Source organism: Pan troglodytes, chromosome 1 (assembly GCF_028858775.2).
Source record: "Pan troglodytes isolate AG18354 chromosome 1, NHGRI_mPanTro3-v2.0_pri, whole genome shotgun sequence".
NCBI lineage: Eukaryota > Metazoa > Chordata > Mammalia > Primates > Hominidae > Pan > Pan troglodytes.
Genome location: NC_072398.2, coordinates 21,004,573 through 21,019,865, shown reverse-complemented (window position 1 = coordinate 21,019,865; position 15,293 = coordinate 21,004,573). Strand labels below are relative to the sequence as shown.

General features: G+C 57.0%; 1 protein-coding gene across 43 annotated transcripts in view; it reads left to right on the top strand.

Moving 5' to 3' along the window:
• OBSCN (obscurin, cytoskeletal calmodulin and titin-interacting RhoGEF) overlaps positions 1 to 15,293 on the top strand; it is a 170,381-nt gene that overhangs the window by 127,129 nt on the left and 27,959 nt on the right. For 34 of the 43 annotated variants that reach the window (XR_010149905.1, XM_016940307.4, XM_016940306.4 and 31 more), the window contains 15 exons: positions 62 to 122; positions 471 to 541; positions 1,275 to 1,397; positions 1,515 to 1,654; positions 2,215 to 2,415; positions 2,561 to 2,643; positions 3,124 to 3,297; positions 4,221 to 4,380; positions 4,785 to 4,901; positions 5,003 to 5,167; positions 5,374 to 5,532; positions 5,716 to 5,893; positions 6,424 to 6,537; positions 14,189 to 14,356; positions 15,126 to 15,228. Coding sequence is in view for 41 of the 43 variants with exons in the window: in XM_016940307.4 (XP_016795796.2) it covers positions 62 to 122; positions 471 to 541; positions 1,275 to 1,397; positions 1,515 to 1,654; positions 2,215 to 2,415; positions 2,561 to 2,643; positions 3,124 to 3,297; positions 4,221 to 4,380; positions 4,785 to 4,901; positions 5,003 to 5,167; positions 5,374 to 5,532; positions 5,716 to 5,893; positions 6,424 to 6,537; positions 14,189 to 14,356; positions 15,126 to 15,228 (2,017 nt within the window). In the remaining 2 variants the exon portion in view is untranslated. The remainder of the gene's footprint in view (positions 1 to 61; positions 123 to 470; positions 542 to 1,274; positions 1,398 to 1,514; positions 1,655 to 2,214; positions 2,416 to 2,560; positions 2,644 to 3,123; positions 3,298 to 4,220; positions 4,381 to 4,784; positions 4,902 to 5,002; positions 5,168 to 5,373; positions 5,533 to 5,715; positions 5,894 to 6,423; positions 6,538 to 14,188; positions 14,357 to 15,125; positions 15,229 to 15,293) is intronic. The other 9 variants (XR_010149907.1, XM_016940394.4, XM_016940346.4 and 6 more) reach the window with 1 other exon arrangement.

Sequence of the window (15,293 nt, the reverse complement as noted above, 5' to 3'; positions counted from 1 at the left end):
CTGGAATCAGACGTGCCGGGGTTGGGAGCACCATCTGATGGCTTGCCGGTCCTCCTGACAGTGCCTAAGGTGGAGGAGCAGGAGAAAGTGAAGGAAGCGCTGATTTCCACTTTCCTGCAGGGGTGAGTGAGGGTTGCCCCTGCAGGCCAGTCCGGTCAGGGCCAGGGAGGACGCTCTAGGAGTGGGGGACAGGACAGCACTGCCCCTGGGGAGAGCACCTGTCCCGGAGCGTGTCCTGGGTCTGCCCCATGCAGGCCATGTGGTTTGGGCCAGCTCTCTTCCTTCTCTGCATCTCAGTTTCCCCATTGTAAAGTGAGGGCTTCTGTTGGGCCTCTCTGGTATGGAGCCCCTTTCTCTGGTATCTTGGTTTGTTGCCCCCAGACCCTCTTTTTGTCAGGAGCTTCTGCATAAGGACAGAGGGTGGTGGGGTCCAGCCCAGGCCTCTCAGGACACCCCCTTCACCTGTTTAGGACCACACAAGCCATCTCAGCACAGGGGTTGGAAACTGCGAGTTTTGCTGACCTTGATGGGCAGAGGAAAGGTACAGTCAGGGTGGGTGCATGCCTGTGAGGGGCCAGGGTGGCTGATCCCCTGATGCTTGGGGGCAGGGAGGAGGCTGCCCAGGGGTGGCTCCTGGCCTCAGAGGCCCCTCCTGAGCAGCACAGCCTTGGGACACCTGCTCACACAGCCAGGACCAACCCATGTTCTCTTAGGCCTGGACTTGAGGCTTGGTTAGTGTCAGAACCATGTCTGATCCCCGTGGATCCGGGAGCCTGTGGGGTCCCTGGGCCGGCCCTGGGCACAGAGCTCACATCCAGCAGGCTGTGTAGATACCTGGGTCTGGGTAGAACTCCTAGGTGCTGGGCACTGAGAACAGAGGCAGCACAGCCCCGCTTTGGACCCACGGCTCCTCCTGCAGCCTGATGCGCAGGTCTGGCCTCTGCTGACTCTGTCCCCAATGCCCCTCGTCCACTGTCCACTGGCGGCCCCTGCTGTGCCCTCTGTCTCTGGACATTCTCAGCCCCTTGGTCACGCCTCGGCTTGACGCTCATGAGCCAGAGTGACTCCTCATCCTGGCCAGTTCCCACTGGCCTCCTGCCCTGCCGGCCACTGAGTCTCATCATCTCCCTGCTGGACATCAGCACTATGCGGGGGAGGCCTTGGCTCTTTGTTCACCATTGGCTCCCAGGGCCCAACATGGGCCTATGGCATGGGGTGCCTGGTATACATCCGAGGGGCACGCAGCCACCTGAGCAGAGCGTTTGTATCCGCAGAAGAGCCTCTGGCTGCCAAGGAGGCCCTCGGCCACCTGTCCCTCACTGAGGTGGGCACAGAGGAGTTCCTGCAGAAACTGACCTCCCAGATCACTGAGATGGTATCGGCCAAGATCACGCAGGGTGAGGGGCAGCAGCCCATGTGCCAGGGTCCCTGGGGTGTGTCTGGGGTGTTTGCCCTTCCCCTGAGCCCTGGAGAGCCAGAGGCAGGCCAGGGTGTCATGATCCTTGCACCCCCAGCCAAGCTGCAGGTGCCTGGAGGTGACAGTGATGAGGACTCCAAGACACCATCTGCATCCCCCCGCCATGGCCGATCACGGCCATCCTCCAGCATCCAGGAGTCTTCCTCAGAGTCAGAGGACGGCGATGCCCGAGGCGAGGTGGGCGGCTGGAACCCTCTGGGAGCAGGGCAGGGAGAGGCCCTGACCTTCCTGAAGAGAAGGTGCAGGGTGGAGAGGGACTCAGGAGGCAGGACCCCCATGGGACTCTAGGGAGGTGGGACCGCACCAAGGTGCATAGGATGCAGGAACTGGTGAGAACAGGATCTTCTCCTCACGGGGCCCGGCAGAGACTTGCCTTCTGGGAGAGCCATTTGTTTGATTCATTCATTCACTCCTTTGTTCCTTCAATGGAGAATGTGTCTCAGGCCTCAGTGTACCAGGCACCCTGTTAGGGCTTGGGGTGGGTGTGGAGATGGGGAGAAGGTAAACAAGTAACTGAGTGTAGGCAGTCCAGGCCTGGAGACCCTGGGGCTGTGGTGACCTCTAAGGTTGGGGGTGGGGCAGGGGAGGTCTCCCACATTCCCACTGTTCTGCGTGGAGGGGGAACTGGGCGTGTGCACGCTGACTCTGGGGATCCCTGCCCTGTGGCTTAGGATCTCGGCAGGCCCGGCTGGCACCTCCCGGGTCTCACCACTTCAGCACCCCCATCCCTCTCTCAGATCTTTGACATCTACGTGGTCACCGCTGACTACCTGCCCCTAGGGGCTGAGCAGGATGCCATCGCGCTGCGGGAAGGCCAGTATGTGGAGGTCCTAGATGCAGCCCACCCACTGCGCTGGCTTGTCCGCACCAAGCCCACCAAGTCCAGCCCCTCACGGCAGGGCTGGGTGTCACCAGCCTACCTGGACAGGAGGCTCAAGGTATCTGAATGGCCAGGCAGGAGGGGTCCTCAGGGGTCCTGGAGGCCCCTAGGAGGGTCGTCCCAATTTGAGGGGCGAGAGCCCGATCCCCGCGGGGCAGGGCCAGAGCTCAGTACCCCAACAGAAAACTCCTGTCCCTCACCAGCTGTCACCTGAGTGGGGGGCCGCCGAGGCCCCTGAGTTCCCTGGGGAGGCTGTGTCTGAAGACGAATACAAGGCAAGGCTGAGGTGAGTGGCTGCCGGGCCGGAGGTGGTGGCACTGGCATCCCACCAGCTGGACAGTCTCCCAAAGAAGCAGGCCGCTTGCCCTGGCTCTGGGTCCAGGACCTAACCCTGGAGGTCTTGGGGTCATGGCCATGCTGATTCCTCTGCGGGGGCCTCTGAAACAGCGCTCCTGTGTGAGCCTGTCAGGGATGGGTGGGGGCCGAGGACAGCAGAGCAAGCCCAGAGCTGCCTGGGTTCCCACAGCTGCCCTCCCAGCCTCGTGCTGGCAGGACCCATCTGGGTGGCTTCCTGATGTTGGGGCCGGCCTTGTCCAAGAGGGAGCCTCTCTCCACCTGCTCTCCCACTTCCTGCGAGCAGGCAACAGGCTGCGCAGCAGGAGGCGCTCCCATCTAGCAGCTGAGGGAGTGGGGGCCTCGTGGCCCACAGTCCCTGCACGGGAAGCAGGAGCTCTGTGGTCCCTTACGGCAGCCCCCTCCTGCCCAGCTCTGTGATCCAGGAGCTGCTGAGTTCTGAGCAGGCCTTCGTGGAGGAGCTGCAGTTCCTGCAGAGCCACCACCTGCAGCACCTGGAGCGCTGCCCCCACGTGCCCGCAGCCGTGGCCGGCCAGAAGGCAGTCATCTTTCGCAATGTGCGGGACATCGGCCGCTTCCACAGCAGGTGGGTGGGTGGGGCCACACACACACACACACACACACACACACACACACACACACAAGTCCATGCATGGACGCACTGTAGGGCCAGGCCTCCTGCAGGTGGGTTGGAGCCAAGGGGGGAGAGAACCTGTGCTGATTTGATTTATCCCTCAGCACCCCTCCCCTCAGAAACCCAGACATGTGTACCTGGCTTACTCATGGGAAGGCCTGCGGTGCACCAACTGCTAACTGGCATGTGCGCAGGCCCAAGTGCATGCACACCCTCACACGTGTGCACACATGAACACATACATGTGTACAGGTGCAGCCTTTAACAGCATACACCCATGTGCATGGCACATGTGCACATCTGTAAATGCACACACATGCACACAGTACATACACCCACATACACGTGCACATCACCTATGTGCACACAGTGCATGCCTATAGACGTGCACACGCATATATGCCTGTGTACATGTATATATGTTATACACATGGACACACATATGTACATGCCCCCACACTATCTCTGCACATCTATGCATATGCACTTCTGCACACATGTGCACACCCAGCATGTACATGCACACCCTTTCATTTGCACACTTTAATACATGCACGCATGCATATAGCATACAACACCTCCTTCCTCCACCACCTGCCTGTGTATGCAACCACATGTGTGCTCATACACATTTACATGCCTCCACAAATGTGCACGCCCACATACATGTACATATGTAATATTCATGTGAGCTTTCATACACGGCACACAAGCACTTATTTGCATGCCCACACATGTCTGCACGCACACTCTCACAGACCCCGGGAGCCACAGGGCCCCAGCCCTTGTGCAGGGACCAGCTTCCTCCCAGAGGTGAGGGCTCAGGGCCAGGCTATGGGGTGCAGGCTGAGTCCTGATGCCATCCCCCTTCACAGCAGCTTCCTGCAGGAGCTGCAGCAGTGCGACACGGACGACGACGTGGCCATGTGCTTCATCAAGAACCAGGCGGCCTTTGAGCAGTACCTGGAGTTCCTGGTGGGGCGTGTGCAGGCTGAGTCGGTGGTCGTCAGCACGGCCATCCAGGAGTTCTACAAGGTGCCCATGCCTGAACTCATGGGCTCCTGAACCTCAGTGCCTGCCCTTGGCTCCCTTTGAAGGCTCACTGAGCCCAGGCGTCCTCCAAGGTTCTTCCTGTTCTGCCCACATCAGAGCCTGCGCTCATCTTCCCCGACCTCGCCACTGCCCACAGCCTCCCTGCACCCCCCTTGGGCCTCAGTTCAGAAATGCGGGTGGAGCTGCTTTTGCAGCCCTGTGCTTCTGGGAAGGCCACTTCAGCAGCCCAAGTCCTGTGCTTGTCACCTGTCAGGAGATGATGACAGCTGTCACCTGGGGTGTAGGCTGTGTGTGCACCCTGGGGACCCACCCTCCAGCTCTCAGGGACACAGCCATCAGTGGGCCTTGCACTCCTGCCCTAAAACCCACCCTCCTGGTTCCCACAGAAATACGCGGAGGAGTCCCTGTTGGCAGGGGACCCCTCTCAGCCCCCGCCACCACCTCTGCAGCACTACCTGGAGCAGCCAGTGGAGCGGGTGCAGCGCTACCAGGCCTTGCTGAAGGTGGGCACCACCTCCCCTGCCCCGCCTCCTCTGCCCAGGCTGGGTCTCTTGGGGTCCAGCCTGTGGAGCATTCTGAGCCCTGACCTTCGCCCCGGCCCCAGGAGCTGATCCGCAACAAGGCGCGGAACAGACAGAACTGCGCGCTGCTGGAGCAGGCCTATGCCGTGGTGTCTGCCCTGCCACAGCGTGCTGAGAACAAGCTGCACGTGTCCCTCATGGAGAACTACCCAGGCACCCTGGAGGCCCTGGGCGAGCCCATCCGCCAGGTTGGGGAGGGCCAGGGGCCGGGGCCGGGAGATGCATGTGATGTGGGTGGGTATTGGGGTGCTGGGGGCTTGCATCTGGGGCTGCCAGGAGGTGGCGGTGTGTGCATGAGTTGAGCAGAGCACTGGGTACCTGGGTGGCTGTGGGGCCTGCACCGCTGGGCAATCTGGCCCACCACAGGCTGACCGCAGCCCACACCCTCCCCCAGGGCCACTTCATCGTGTGGGAGGGTGCACCGGGGGCCCGCATGCCCTGGAAGGGCCACAACCGTCACGTGTTCCTCTTCCGCAACCACCTGGTAATCTGCAAGCCCCGGCGAGACTCCCGCACCGATACCTTCAGCTACGTGTTCCGGAACATGATGAAGGTCTGCAGGCTCTGGGCTGCTGGGCGGGGCTCCCTGTCCCTCAGCTCCGGGGTGGATGCCAGTGGCCACACCTGCAGCCGCTGGTCCAGGGTGGCCTGAATGTTTCCTTGTCGGGTCCCACATCTGTTGAGGATGGTCAGCCTGTGTCCCCCTCCCTGTGCTGACACCCTCCCCCACCCACAGCTGAGCAGCATCGACCTGAACGACCAGGTGGAGGGGGATGACCGCGCCTTCGAGGTGTGGCAGGAGCGGGAGGACTCGGTGCGCAAGTACCTGCTGCAGGCACGGACAGCCATTATCAAGAGCTCGTGGGTGAAGGAGATCTGTGGCATCCAGCAGCGTCTGGCCCTGCCTGTGTGGCGTGAGTGTCCACCTTCCCGGGGGCCCAGGTGGCTGAGCCAGGATGGGGCACCCGGCTGCAGCCGCACAGGTCCCTGCCTGGGTGGGTGTGAGGGGTGGGCTCGTTCCTGGGACAGACGGCTCAGCCAGCCTGTGGCATGTGACGGCTACAGCCTCATGGGGAGCCCCTGGGCTGGGTGTTGGGTTGGCCCTGATCCAAGGTCGGGGATACCATGGGGGCCCCAAGCTCAAGGCACCCATCCGGATCATGTCAGGGGCTGTGAAGGGTCTGGCAGCCCGGGGTCTGCTTCCTCAACCAGAACAGAATCTTCCCCCGAGCCCCCACTGCTCTCCATTTAACACGCACCTGCCTCACTCACCTGACTCCAGGTGGGGACCTTGGATGAGGGATGACAAGGGACAGTCCCCATAGGGGCCACACCATCAGATGTGGGGCTCATGGTGCAGGGCAGGTGACCTGCCAGGTGCACCTGGGGGTGCCGCAGCCCGATGTCCCCCCACAGAGCACTCAGGGCTGTTGTGTGTCCTCAGGGCCCCCGGACTTTGAAGAGGAGCTGGCCGACTGCACAGCCGAGCTGGGTGAGACAGTCAAGCTGGCCTGCCGCGTGACGGGCACACCCAAGCCTGTCATCAGCTGGTACAAAGGTAAACCCCGGGGCCAGGGGCTGTGGCCTTCCTGTCCAGGATGCAGGCCCTGCAACAGAAAAGAGCTGCCCGAGAGAAACAGGCTGTGAGGGCTGGGGACCCAATATGGGATTTGGCTGGGAGTCTGGGGCATGGACAGGCCTTATATGTTCACTTGCCACCCGCCTTCCGAATCAAAGACAGCATGGTTGGGGACACGGAGATGCCGAGGCTTGGAGAGGAGGGAGTTCAGTGGGGGCACTCGGCTCTGCAAAGCTGCTAGTCCCATAGTCAGGGCTGATTGTGGCCAAAGGGCCCAGGTTAAAGTAGCTGCCGGGAGAGCCACCTAGGGAAAGGTCCAGGCGGCACTATGCATGAACTTCCAGTTGTCCCCTCCTGGGGGGAATCATTTCTGCCAGTGACAGCACGTGACGACATGCACGGGATGGTGCCAACCAGGTGCTTCCCTGGCCATGGTGTCCAGGGTTTTGCAGGCTCAGCTGTGGAATCCTGGCTCACTGCTCTGTGGTGGGCCTTGGGCTCCAGCCCTTCTGGAGGCCAAGTTGATGCTGCATGGCCCAGGGACCCCCAGGAATCTCAGAAATCTCACGGTCAGCATAGATGATCCCATGTGGCCCAGGGCTCCCAAGGAGAACAGATGCTTTTACCAGGCAGGATATCCCAAGAGCCTGAGATCACCTCCCAGGAGCTGGGGGCCTCTCCCTGGGGAGCATCAATCCTCCCTTGTGCTGGAGCCATGTTGGGTTTCAGCAGCAGAGGGACACAGTTTGGCTCTATCATCTGTCACCTTGTCTGTAATGCCAGGAACCTGCTGGGGAGGGCCAAGAGGGGACCTGGGACACCAGCCTGCAAGCCACCGTGCTGGAGCTGGGGACCCAGGCTCAGGGGTGGCTGTGGATTCCAGGGCCGTGTTGAAGGCTGAACTGGCCCGATTTGCTGATGGGGTGGCTGGCTGTGTGGAAAGAGCTTGGCATCCAGATGCTCACACAGTTGGGGCTGGACATCCACCAGGGTGGTTCCTTTTACAAAGGTGGAAGGCTGGGGAGAGGCGGGGTGATGTGCAGACAGGGCTGGGTGGGAGGAGGAAGCACCAGGCCTGGGAGGACCCTGCAGAATTGAGGTGCCTGCAGGGATGCAGGCGGAGGCGCCGAGGGGCGGTCGGAGAAATACAAGTAGGGCTCAGGAGAGGGATGTGGCCGGAAACGATGAATGGAACATTGTCAGCTCACGGAGCGTCTGACCTGCCAGTCGATGCAGACGCAGAGTGCGTGTGGAGGGGTGAGGCCCAAGCACCCAGGCTTGAGAGCCCCCACTTCCAGAGTCTGCAGAGATGAGGGGACACGAACCCAGGGGAAGGAGCGGCCAGGGAGGTGGGGGCCCAGGAAGCCAGCCAGGGAGAAGCCAACGGGGAGTGGGCAGGGGGCGTCCAGGGCTGCCAGGGTCCCCAGAACTGTGGAATCTCCCATTCTACCCCTCACACATGTGCAAGTCAGCCTGTCACGGTTTACACACATACACATTACACACACTTGTACGCACATGTACATAGCGACACATAGATACATGCTACACACTCATGCATATGTACATACACACCATATATATGCATTACACGTGCATGTACATTAACACTATATGTGTAATATACATAGATGCACATCACACATACAGATACTACACATAAATGCATAGTATACAATATATATACACAAATACATACCACACACATGAATATGTTCATAGATACACATTATACAGGTACACATATATGCACACATACCACATGCACATGGATCATGCACAAGTGCACACTACATGCACCTATACAGCTACATAGATATATACACAGATACATGCAAACATGCACTATACACATACAGAGATGTATGCACATTACACACACAAGTACATACTTTACATATGCACACACACTTTATACACAGCTACACATGTGCATATATGCACACACTGTACACATATAAATATACATATTAGAGACCACACATATGTGCACACATAGATAATACTGCACACATATACATATGTACATAGCCAAATACCATACACAATACACATGCACAGATACATGCAACACACATACATGCTACACACAGACACCACGCATGTATATTCATAAATACTACACATTCATGTGCATGCATACATACACAGTACACATATATACACACAGACCCACCATATACATAGGTACACAGAGGCATATGTACTACACACATATCTGCATGTAAACATGCACAAATGGTACATATACACATATATACATGTATAGTTACTTGCACACACACACAAGACACAAGACCTGTTGGTCCAAGACAGAAATGGTTCATCACTCAACATGAGGCAGCAGCCAGGACAGGCTCTTGCCGCAGCTCTCAGGGGTGGTGTGGGAGAAACCTGCACACGCATGCGCTGCACCGGATTTCAGGGGCTGCATCTCACCACCTCGGGTGTCTCCAGGGAGGGAGGCATCTCTGCTCCACTGTCCTGGAATGTCTCCTTGTGTGAGCGCTGCTGTCTGGAGCATCTGGGCTGGCCAACTGTGGGGCATTGTGCCCCAAAAGACCCAGCTCCACCCTACTTCCACAGGCTCCAGCCCCTGGGGGATTTTCCCACACTTGTGCCCAGCCCTCAGCCATCCTGGCTAATCTGACTGATGCTGGCTGGTATGCCGTCCTTCCGGTGTGACTCAGGCTGCATTTATTCAAGCCTCTCAGCAGGGGAGATGCCAGCCTGTGGGACTGCCCTGGACCACCCCAAGGCACCAGCCAACATGTGTGTGGCTCCCACACAGGAAGTCTTGAGAACACAGTTATTGTTTACAATTTGGGGGCTCCTATGAAGGCACACATCAGTACTGATTGATGGTACCTCCCAGATGACCCCCCAGGGGGTCACCTGGGCTGTCAGGTGAACCTCATCTGGCCTGGCTGACCGGCCTCCAAGCCCCCAGTTCAGTCCTTATAACCGAGTGCTGTCCTGGTGTTGCAGGCACCATCTGGGCACTCAGCCCTTCCTGTTCTCCCTGTCCACAGCAGCCGGGCCCGCGGGTCTGCCCATGACTGAGAACGGGGCTGGAGAGGAAGGACTCCAGGGAGTTTTGCCGGGGTGTGTGGGAGGGGCCATCCCAGTGTCCACTGGTCGGAGCTGATGAACGCAATGGCTTGGAGGGCTGCCCTGGGATACTTCTGGAGGAAGGCTTGGGTGGGTCATTAACGCCTGCTCCCTGGGGTCTTAGGAGCTCCCCTCCTGCCACCTGTCCAGACCTCTCCTCCGGGAGGTTAGGTTCAAGAGGAACAAAAGCTTTTTTATCAAAGCCTGCCAGAAGCCAGTTGAATGCCCTGAGCCCTGCTCCCTTTGGACCAGGCTGCCACCAAGGGGTGGTCATGGCAGAGCCTGGGTTTCCCTGTGGATGGAGGCCTTCCCCTGTCCCTTGCTTCCTAACCACCAGCCCAGTAGGCAGCTTGCAGGAGAGAGCTCCTCTGTGGGGACAGCTGCACTTGGTGACCGGGCTACCTTCCAAAGGTCCGCAGGCCAGGAGGAGGTGGGCGCAGTCAGACCGCCATCCCCTTGCTGAGTGGCTCTTGTGGTAGATGTCATAGGACATCAAACTGCAGGGGGTGTGTGTGGCACACGTGGCTCATGTTAGCCACACGCTTTCATGGTGTGGCTGGAGACCCAAAGCAGCCTCACAGCAGGTGGCCTCCACAGAGACCCTGGAGAGGGACAGCTGGCCTAAGGGCCATGGAGAACATTCCCCTCGGCCCTCTGCAGGTTCACTAAACAATCACTTGCAAAAGGCAGACAGATAGGAGGAAAGGCAGACACACTTATTGAATGTGTAGACACTGGATCCTTCAGAATGAAGACCCAAAGACCCAGAAGAAGCTGTCCATTTTAATGCTTAGCTTCCATAAAGTATGGACAACTGTGTGGAAATAGGATTGGGCAAATAGGGTTGGATCTAGTGAGAACAGACTGAGTGGGGACACCCGCTAGGCCTGTCTGTCTGGATTCTTCTTGGCCTTCTGAACAGTGCCCTTTTCTTCTGGGTGAGAAGCACGACCCTTGCTGGAATGGGGGTCTTGGATCCACAGCCAAACAAAGTATGTCAGATCATTTCTTCATGGCCAGGTTTTACACAGAACGATGGAGAGAAAATTGGAGTCCTATTTTTAGGCTTTCTGGCTGGCTTTAGAGAAAAAGGTGTCCTGGTTTCTATGACCCACCTTGGGGAAGAGGGATTCTGTTTCTATGTCAGCCTGGGAGGAGAATGAGGGGCTAGAGACAGGAGGGGAGGAGAAGGTCAGAGATAAAATTTTGCTTCTGAGGCTGCTTGGGAAGCCCTCATTTTGGGGTCTTGTTTTCTGAGCCCCAACACTGGGTTCATAGGAGCGGTATGCCAGGATGGAGAGTGGGTTCACCATGTGTACTGTGTCTTCCTTTCCTGTAGGCTTGAGAATGTCTCTCCAGGATGTCCCCAGTCTGACATGTGATGTAGATTTCTGCGTCTGTGCCCTGCCTGTGGTGGGGCTCAGCGATGTGGTGTCCTGGGGGCTCTGCACAGGAGCCTTGGCGGTCTGGCTGGGGTGTCCCCATCAGCAGCCTTGATTCACTTCATTGTTCATTGCCCCAGGAAGAGGTGTCTTTAACTTGCCAGCCTATTGAAAATTATCTCTGATCCTGGCATGGTGTCGCATGACTGTGATCCTGGCTGCTTGGCAGGCCGTAGCGGGAGGAGTCCATGCACTCCCTGCCGTGTCCCCTCTGCCTTCCCTTGGGGGAGTTTGTTGTCTCGGAGAAATTGCTTGAGCCAGGAAAGGATCTGTGGTATAGAGGGGATGGAAGGGGTCAGAGGACAATGACGGAACAAGGCACACCTCTGTGGCTCAGCCAACCATGGAGGTAGGACCCCGTCTCTACCGCAAACACAGAGATCCTCTACTGTCACCCCCAGAAGAATGGAAGGCTAGCATGGTGGATGCAGGAGGCTGCTCCACAAGATGCCCAAGCTGTGGCCGTTCTTCCTTAGTGCAGGCTCGGTGCCCATCCTCTCCCCTCCAAACCAGCCAGACCTAGATGGGCTGAGCCCTCTCCTGCCTCTGCCCATCGTGGCTGCTGGTGGCCCTCCCCAAGCACTCAGTTCAGGCACGAGTGTCCGTGGCTGTGGTCTGAACAGGGTTAGAATCTTCCTCAGATCCAGCGCTGGCTCTGGCATTTATTGTGAAATGGCTGAACTGAGGCTGAACCAGCAAAGTCCCTGGCAGGGATTGGAGAAAGAGTGCCAACCAAGGCACTGCCCAGGTGTCTGTGTTTGAACCCACTTCTCAGTGCTCAGCATGCAACTACCTGCCTAGTTTCTCTCCTTAGCAGGGCAACAAAGTAGAGAAAGAGATCCACAGGGCCGCTTCTTCTTTCCCTTCCAGAAGGCCATGCCTCTGACAGTGTCACTTCCGTGTCCCCAAAATTGTAAACCAAAAACTGTGAAGGGCCCAAAATTTTACCCCACTTGCAATCTTGCAAGCCAGCCTGCCAGCCAGATATAGACAAAAGACACAAGACTCATGGGTCAGAGACAAAGACTTTTTACCAGCAGTGCCTCAGTGTCTCTCATCATTGCCCCCACCCGTTTCTGTGAGGAGGTGATGGAGCTAGGTGTTAGTTGCATGCAGGGGTTGTCCCATGAGAGAGAAACCGTGAATCTTAGGAGACATGGAGCTCTTTTTATGCGGCTGCTGGTATATCTGCCCATGCTTCACTCCAGAGATAGGGGGTGACTTCCTACCCTGGGATGCAGAAATGTCTCCCAGGAAAGGAATGGAAGGGTTTTGTCTCTGTTGTCCTGGAACACAGCCAGGCAGATGGGCATCTTCTGCTTCACTCTCCTTACTTTCTACTCTACTCTCTTCTTCTTCTATTCTAAACCTGGCTGTGAGTGCCTTTGCTCAGAGGGCTGAAATGTGGAATCTGAATTCCAGGGAGAATTGTTTTCCCACAGCAAGATGAGGACAGAGCTGCTGGTAGCGTGGCGGCCCTGACAGGAGCTTTGGGGGAGAGAACTGGAGCCCAGGGGATGGGCTTAGTGGGGATGGGAAGAGACGCCTTGGAGGGTGTGAGCACAGCTCCTTTCTGGAGTTGCCATAAAGGGGTGTGGAGATCTGAGGTGGTAACCAGAAGGTTTTTGAAAAAAATTATTTAAAATTATTTCTGAGCTGGGTGGGGTGGCTCACACCTATAGTCCCAGCTACTCAGGAGGCCAAGGTGGGAGGATCACTTGAGCCCAGAAGTTTGAGACCAGCATGGGCAACAGAGTGAGGCCCTGTCTCTACGGAAAGTTAAAAAATTAGCCAGGCATGGTGGTGCACCTGAGGCGGGAGGATCACTTTTGCCCAGAAGGTCGAGGCAGCAGTGAGCTGTGATGGCCCCACTGCACTCCAGCCTGGGCAACAGAGCAAGACTCCGTCTCCACAAATATATATGTGTATATGTGTGTGTGTGTATGTGTGTGTATAATATACATATATCTTATAGTTCTATACAAATCATAAGTCGGTGCTGGTTGTGACCTTTGTGATTTAAGCAATCTGTGGGGCATATCCGGCACTATTGGAATGTGAATCGATGCCGTTTTATGTATTTAGACATTATGTGGGAAGGAGTTCTCCACAGTGAGAGGCCGTGCCTTCCCATCCCTCACCCGGGAAGGAAGCATTCCTTGGCCAGAGGTGTAGTCAGTTGTGTGTTCATACCAGGGTGATTTACTTCACATTCTTCAGTCTTCAGATATTCGTATTAGAAAGCCGTGCGTTTGGAGGCACGAGGATGTGGCCTGGGAGAGGAGAGTGGAGTTGGGGGTGAGACTTTGGGCTGCTGTGTCCTCTGCAGGGGCAGGTTTAGGGAGAGGAGGCATGGAGGGCTGTGGGCAGTGATTTTGAGAAGGGGCTGCAGGCCCTAGGCTGGGCAGGCAGGGGTGAAGAGGGGATCAAGGTGCTGTGAGCTGGGGTGCAGTCAGTGCATTAGAGGTCCTCAGAGTATCACAGGACTGCTGAGAGCTGGGGTGACCAAGGACTCAGCTGCCCATAGAGGATGTTCTCTGTGGGGCTCAGGTCCCTTGGCCTGCCCCCTGCCTCTAGCTAGTGTCCAAAATGGACAGAGAAAGAGACAGACAGTGAGAGACAGAGAGACAGAGACAGACACAGAGACAGAAAGGTGCAAAAGGCACAGACAGAAAAATAGACAAAGACAGAGACATGGAGTCAGAGACAGAGATACAAAGGCAGAGACAACAAGGAGACAGAAAGAGAGATAGAGACAGAAAACAGAAACAGACACAGAGATAGAGACAAAGAAAGAAATTGAGTCCAAGACAGAGAGACAAAGAAAGATGGAGATAGAGAGGCAGAGACACAGAGAGAAGGTGAGCTCGTGTCAGCCTCTCCCTCCAGGGTTGCAGGTCAGCCTGGAAGCTGGACCTGGCAGGGAGCCTGTGCCTGGCCCTTGTGCTACAAGCGTGGCCCCTCCATCCCCTCCCCGACCATAACTGCAGCCCCCAGGCCAGGCCCAGCTTCTCCCTGCTGATGAGGTGAGCCCTTGGGTCCCCACCTGGGTGACGGCCCCCACTCGTCCTTTCCAGATGGGAAACCAGTGCAGGTGGACCCCCACCACATCCTCATTGAAGACCCTGATGGCTCGTGTGCACTCATCCTGGACAGCCTGACCGGTGTGGACTCTGGCCAGTACATGTGCTTCGCGGCCAGCGCCGCTGGCAACTGCAGTACCCTGGGCAAGATCCTGGTGCAAGGTTAGCCTGAAGGCCTTCCTGGGGGAGGAGCCGCCCTGAGCCTCCCACCATGGCAGGCCCAGCTGCGGCGGGGTGGTGGGACAGTGGGGTGGACACATCTGACCATGTTCTGAGGGGATCATTGGGGGCTCATAGAGGGCACTGGGAGGGGTGGGGATCCTGCAGCCCCTTCCCTGGCATCACCCTCAGCTCCATCATGGCATCTCTCTGTCTCTCTGTATGTCTCTGTGTCTGATGCACTGTATCTATCTCTTTCTGTCTTTGTCTCTCCTTGTCTGTATGTCTCTATCTCTGTCTTTGTCCTTTGATCTCTGTCTCTGTCACCCTGTCTCTGTATGTCTTTTTCTGTCTCTGTCCTTCTGTTTGTCCATCTCTATGTGTCTCTCTGTCTTTCTGTTTCTCTGTTTCTCCATCTCTGTCTGTCTCTGTTTCTTTATCTTTGTCTCCGTGTCTATGTCTCTGTCTCTTTCTGTCTCTATCTCTGTTTCAATTTCTCTTTCTCTGTCTCTTTCTGTCTCTGTTTTTCCATCTCTGTCTCTTTGTCTCTATCTCTATTTCTCTCTGTCTCTATATTTCTCTGTCTCTCTGTCTCTGTATCTTTATCTCTGTCTCTCTGTTTCTCCATCTCTTTCTTTCTGTCTCTGTGTCTCTTTCTTTGTAAGTCTTTCTGTCTCTATCTCTGTCTCTGTGTCTGTCTCTGTCTCTCTGTCTCTGTCTCTAATGTTTCTATCTGTCTCTCTCTCTGTCTCTTCCCTCCACAACCCCACAGTCCCACCACGGTTCGTGAACAAGGTCCGGGCCTCACCCTTTGTGGAGGGAGAGGACGCCCAGTTCACCTGCACCATCGAAGGCGCCCCGTACCCGCAGATCAGGTGGGGCCCAGGCCTGCCTGGGGATGGGGCATGAGGGGGTCGGCTCCCACCTGGAGCATGGGGCA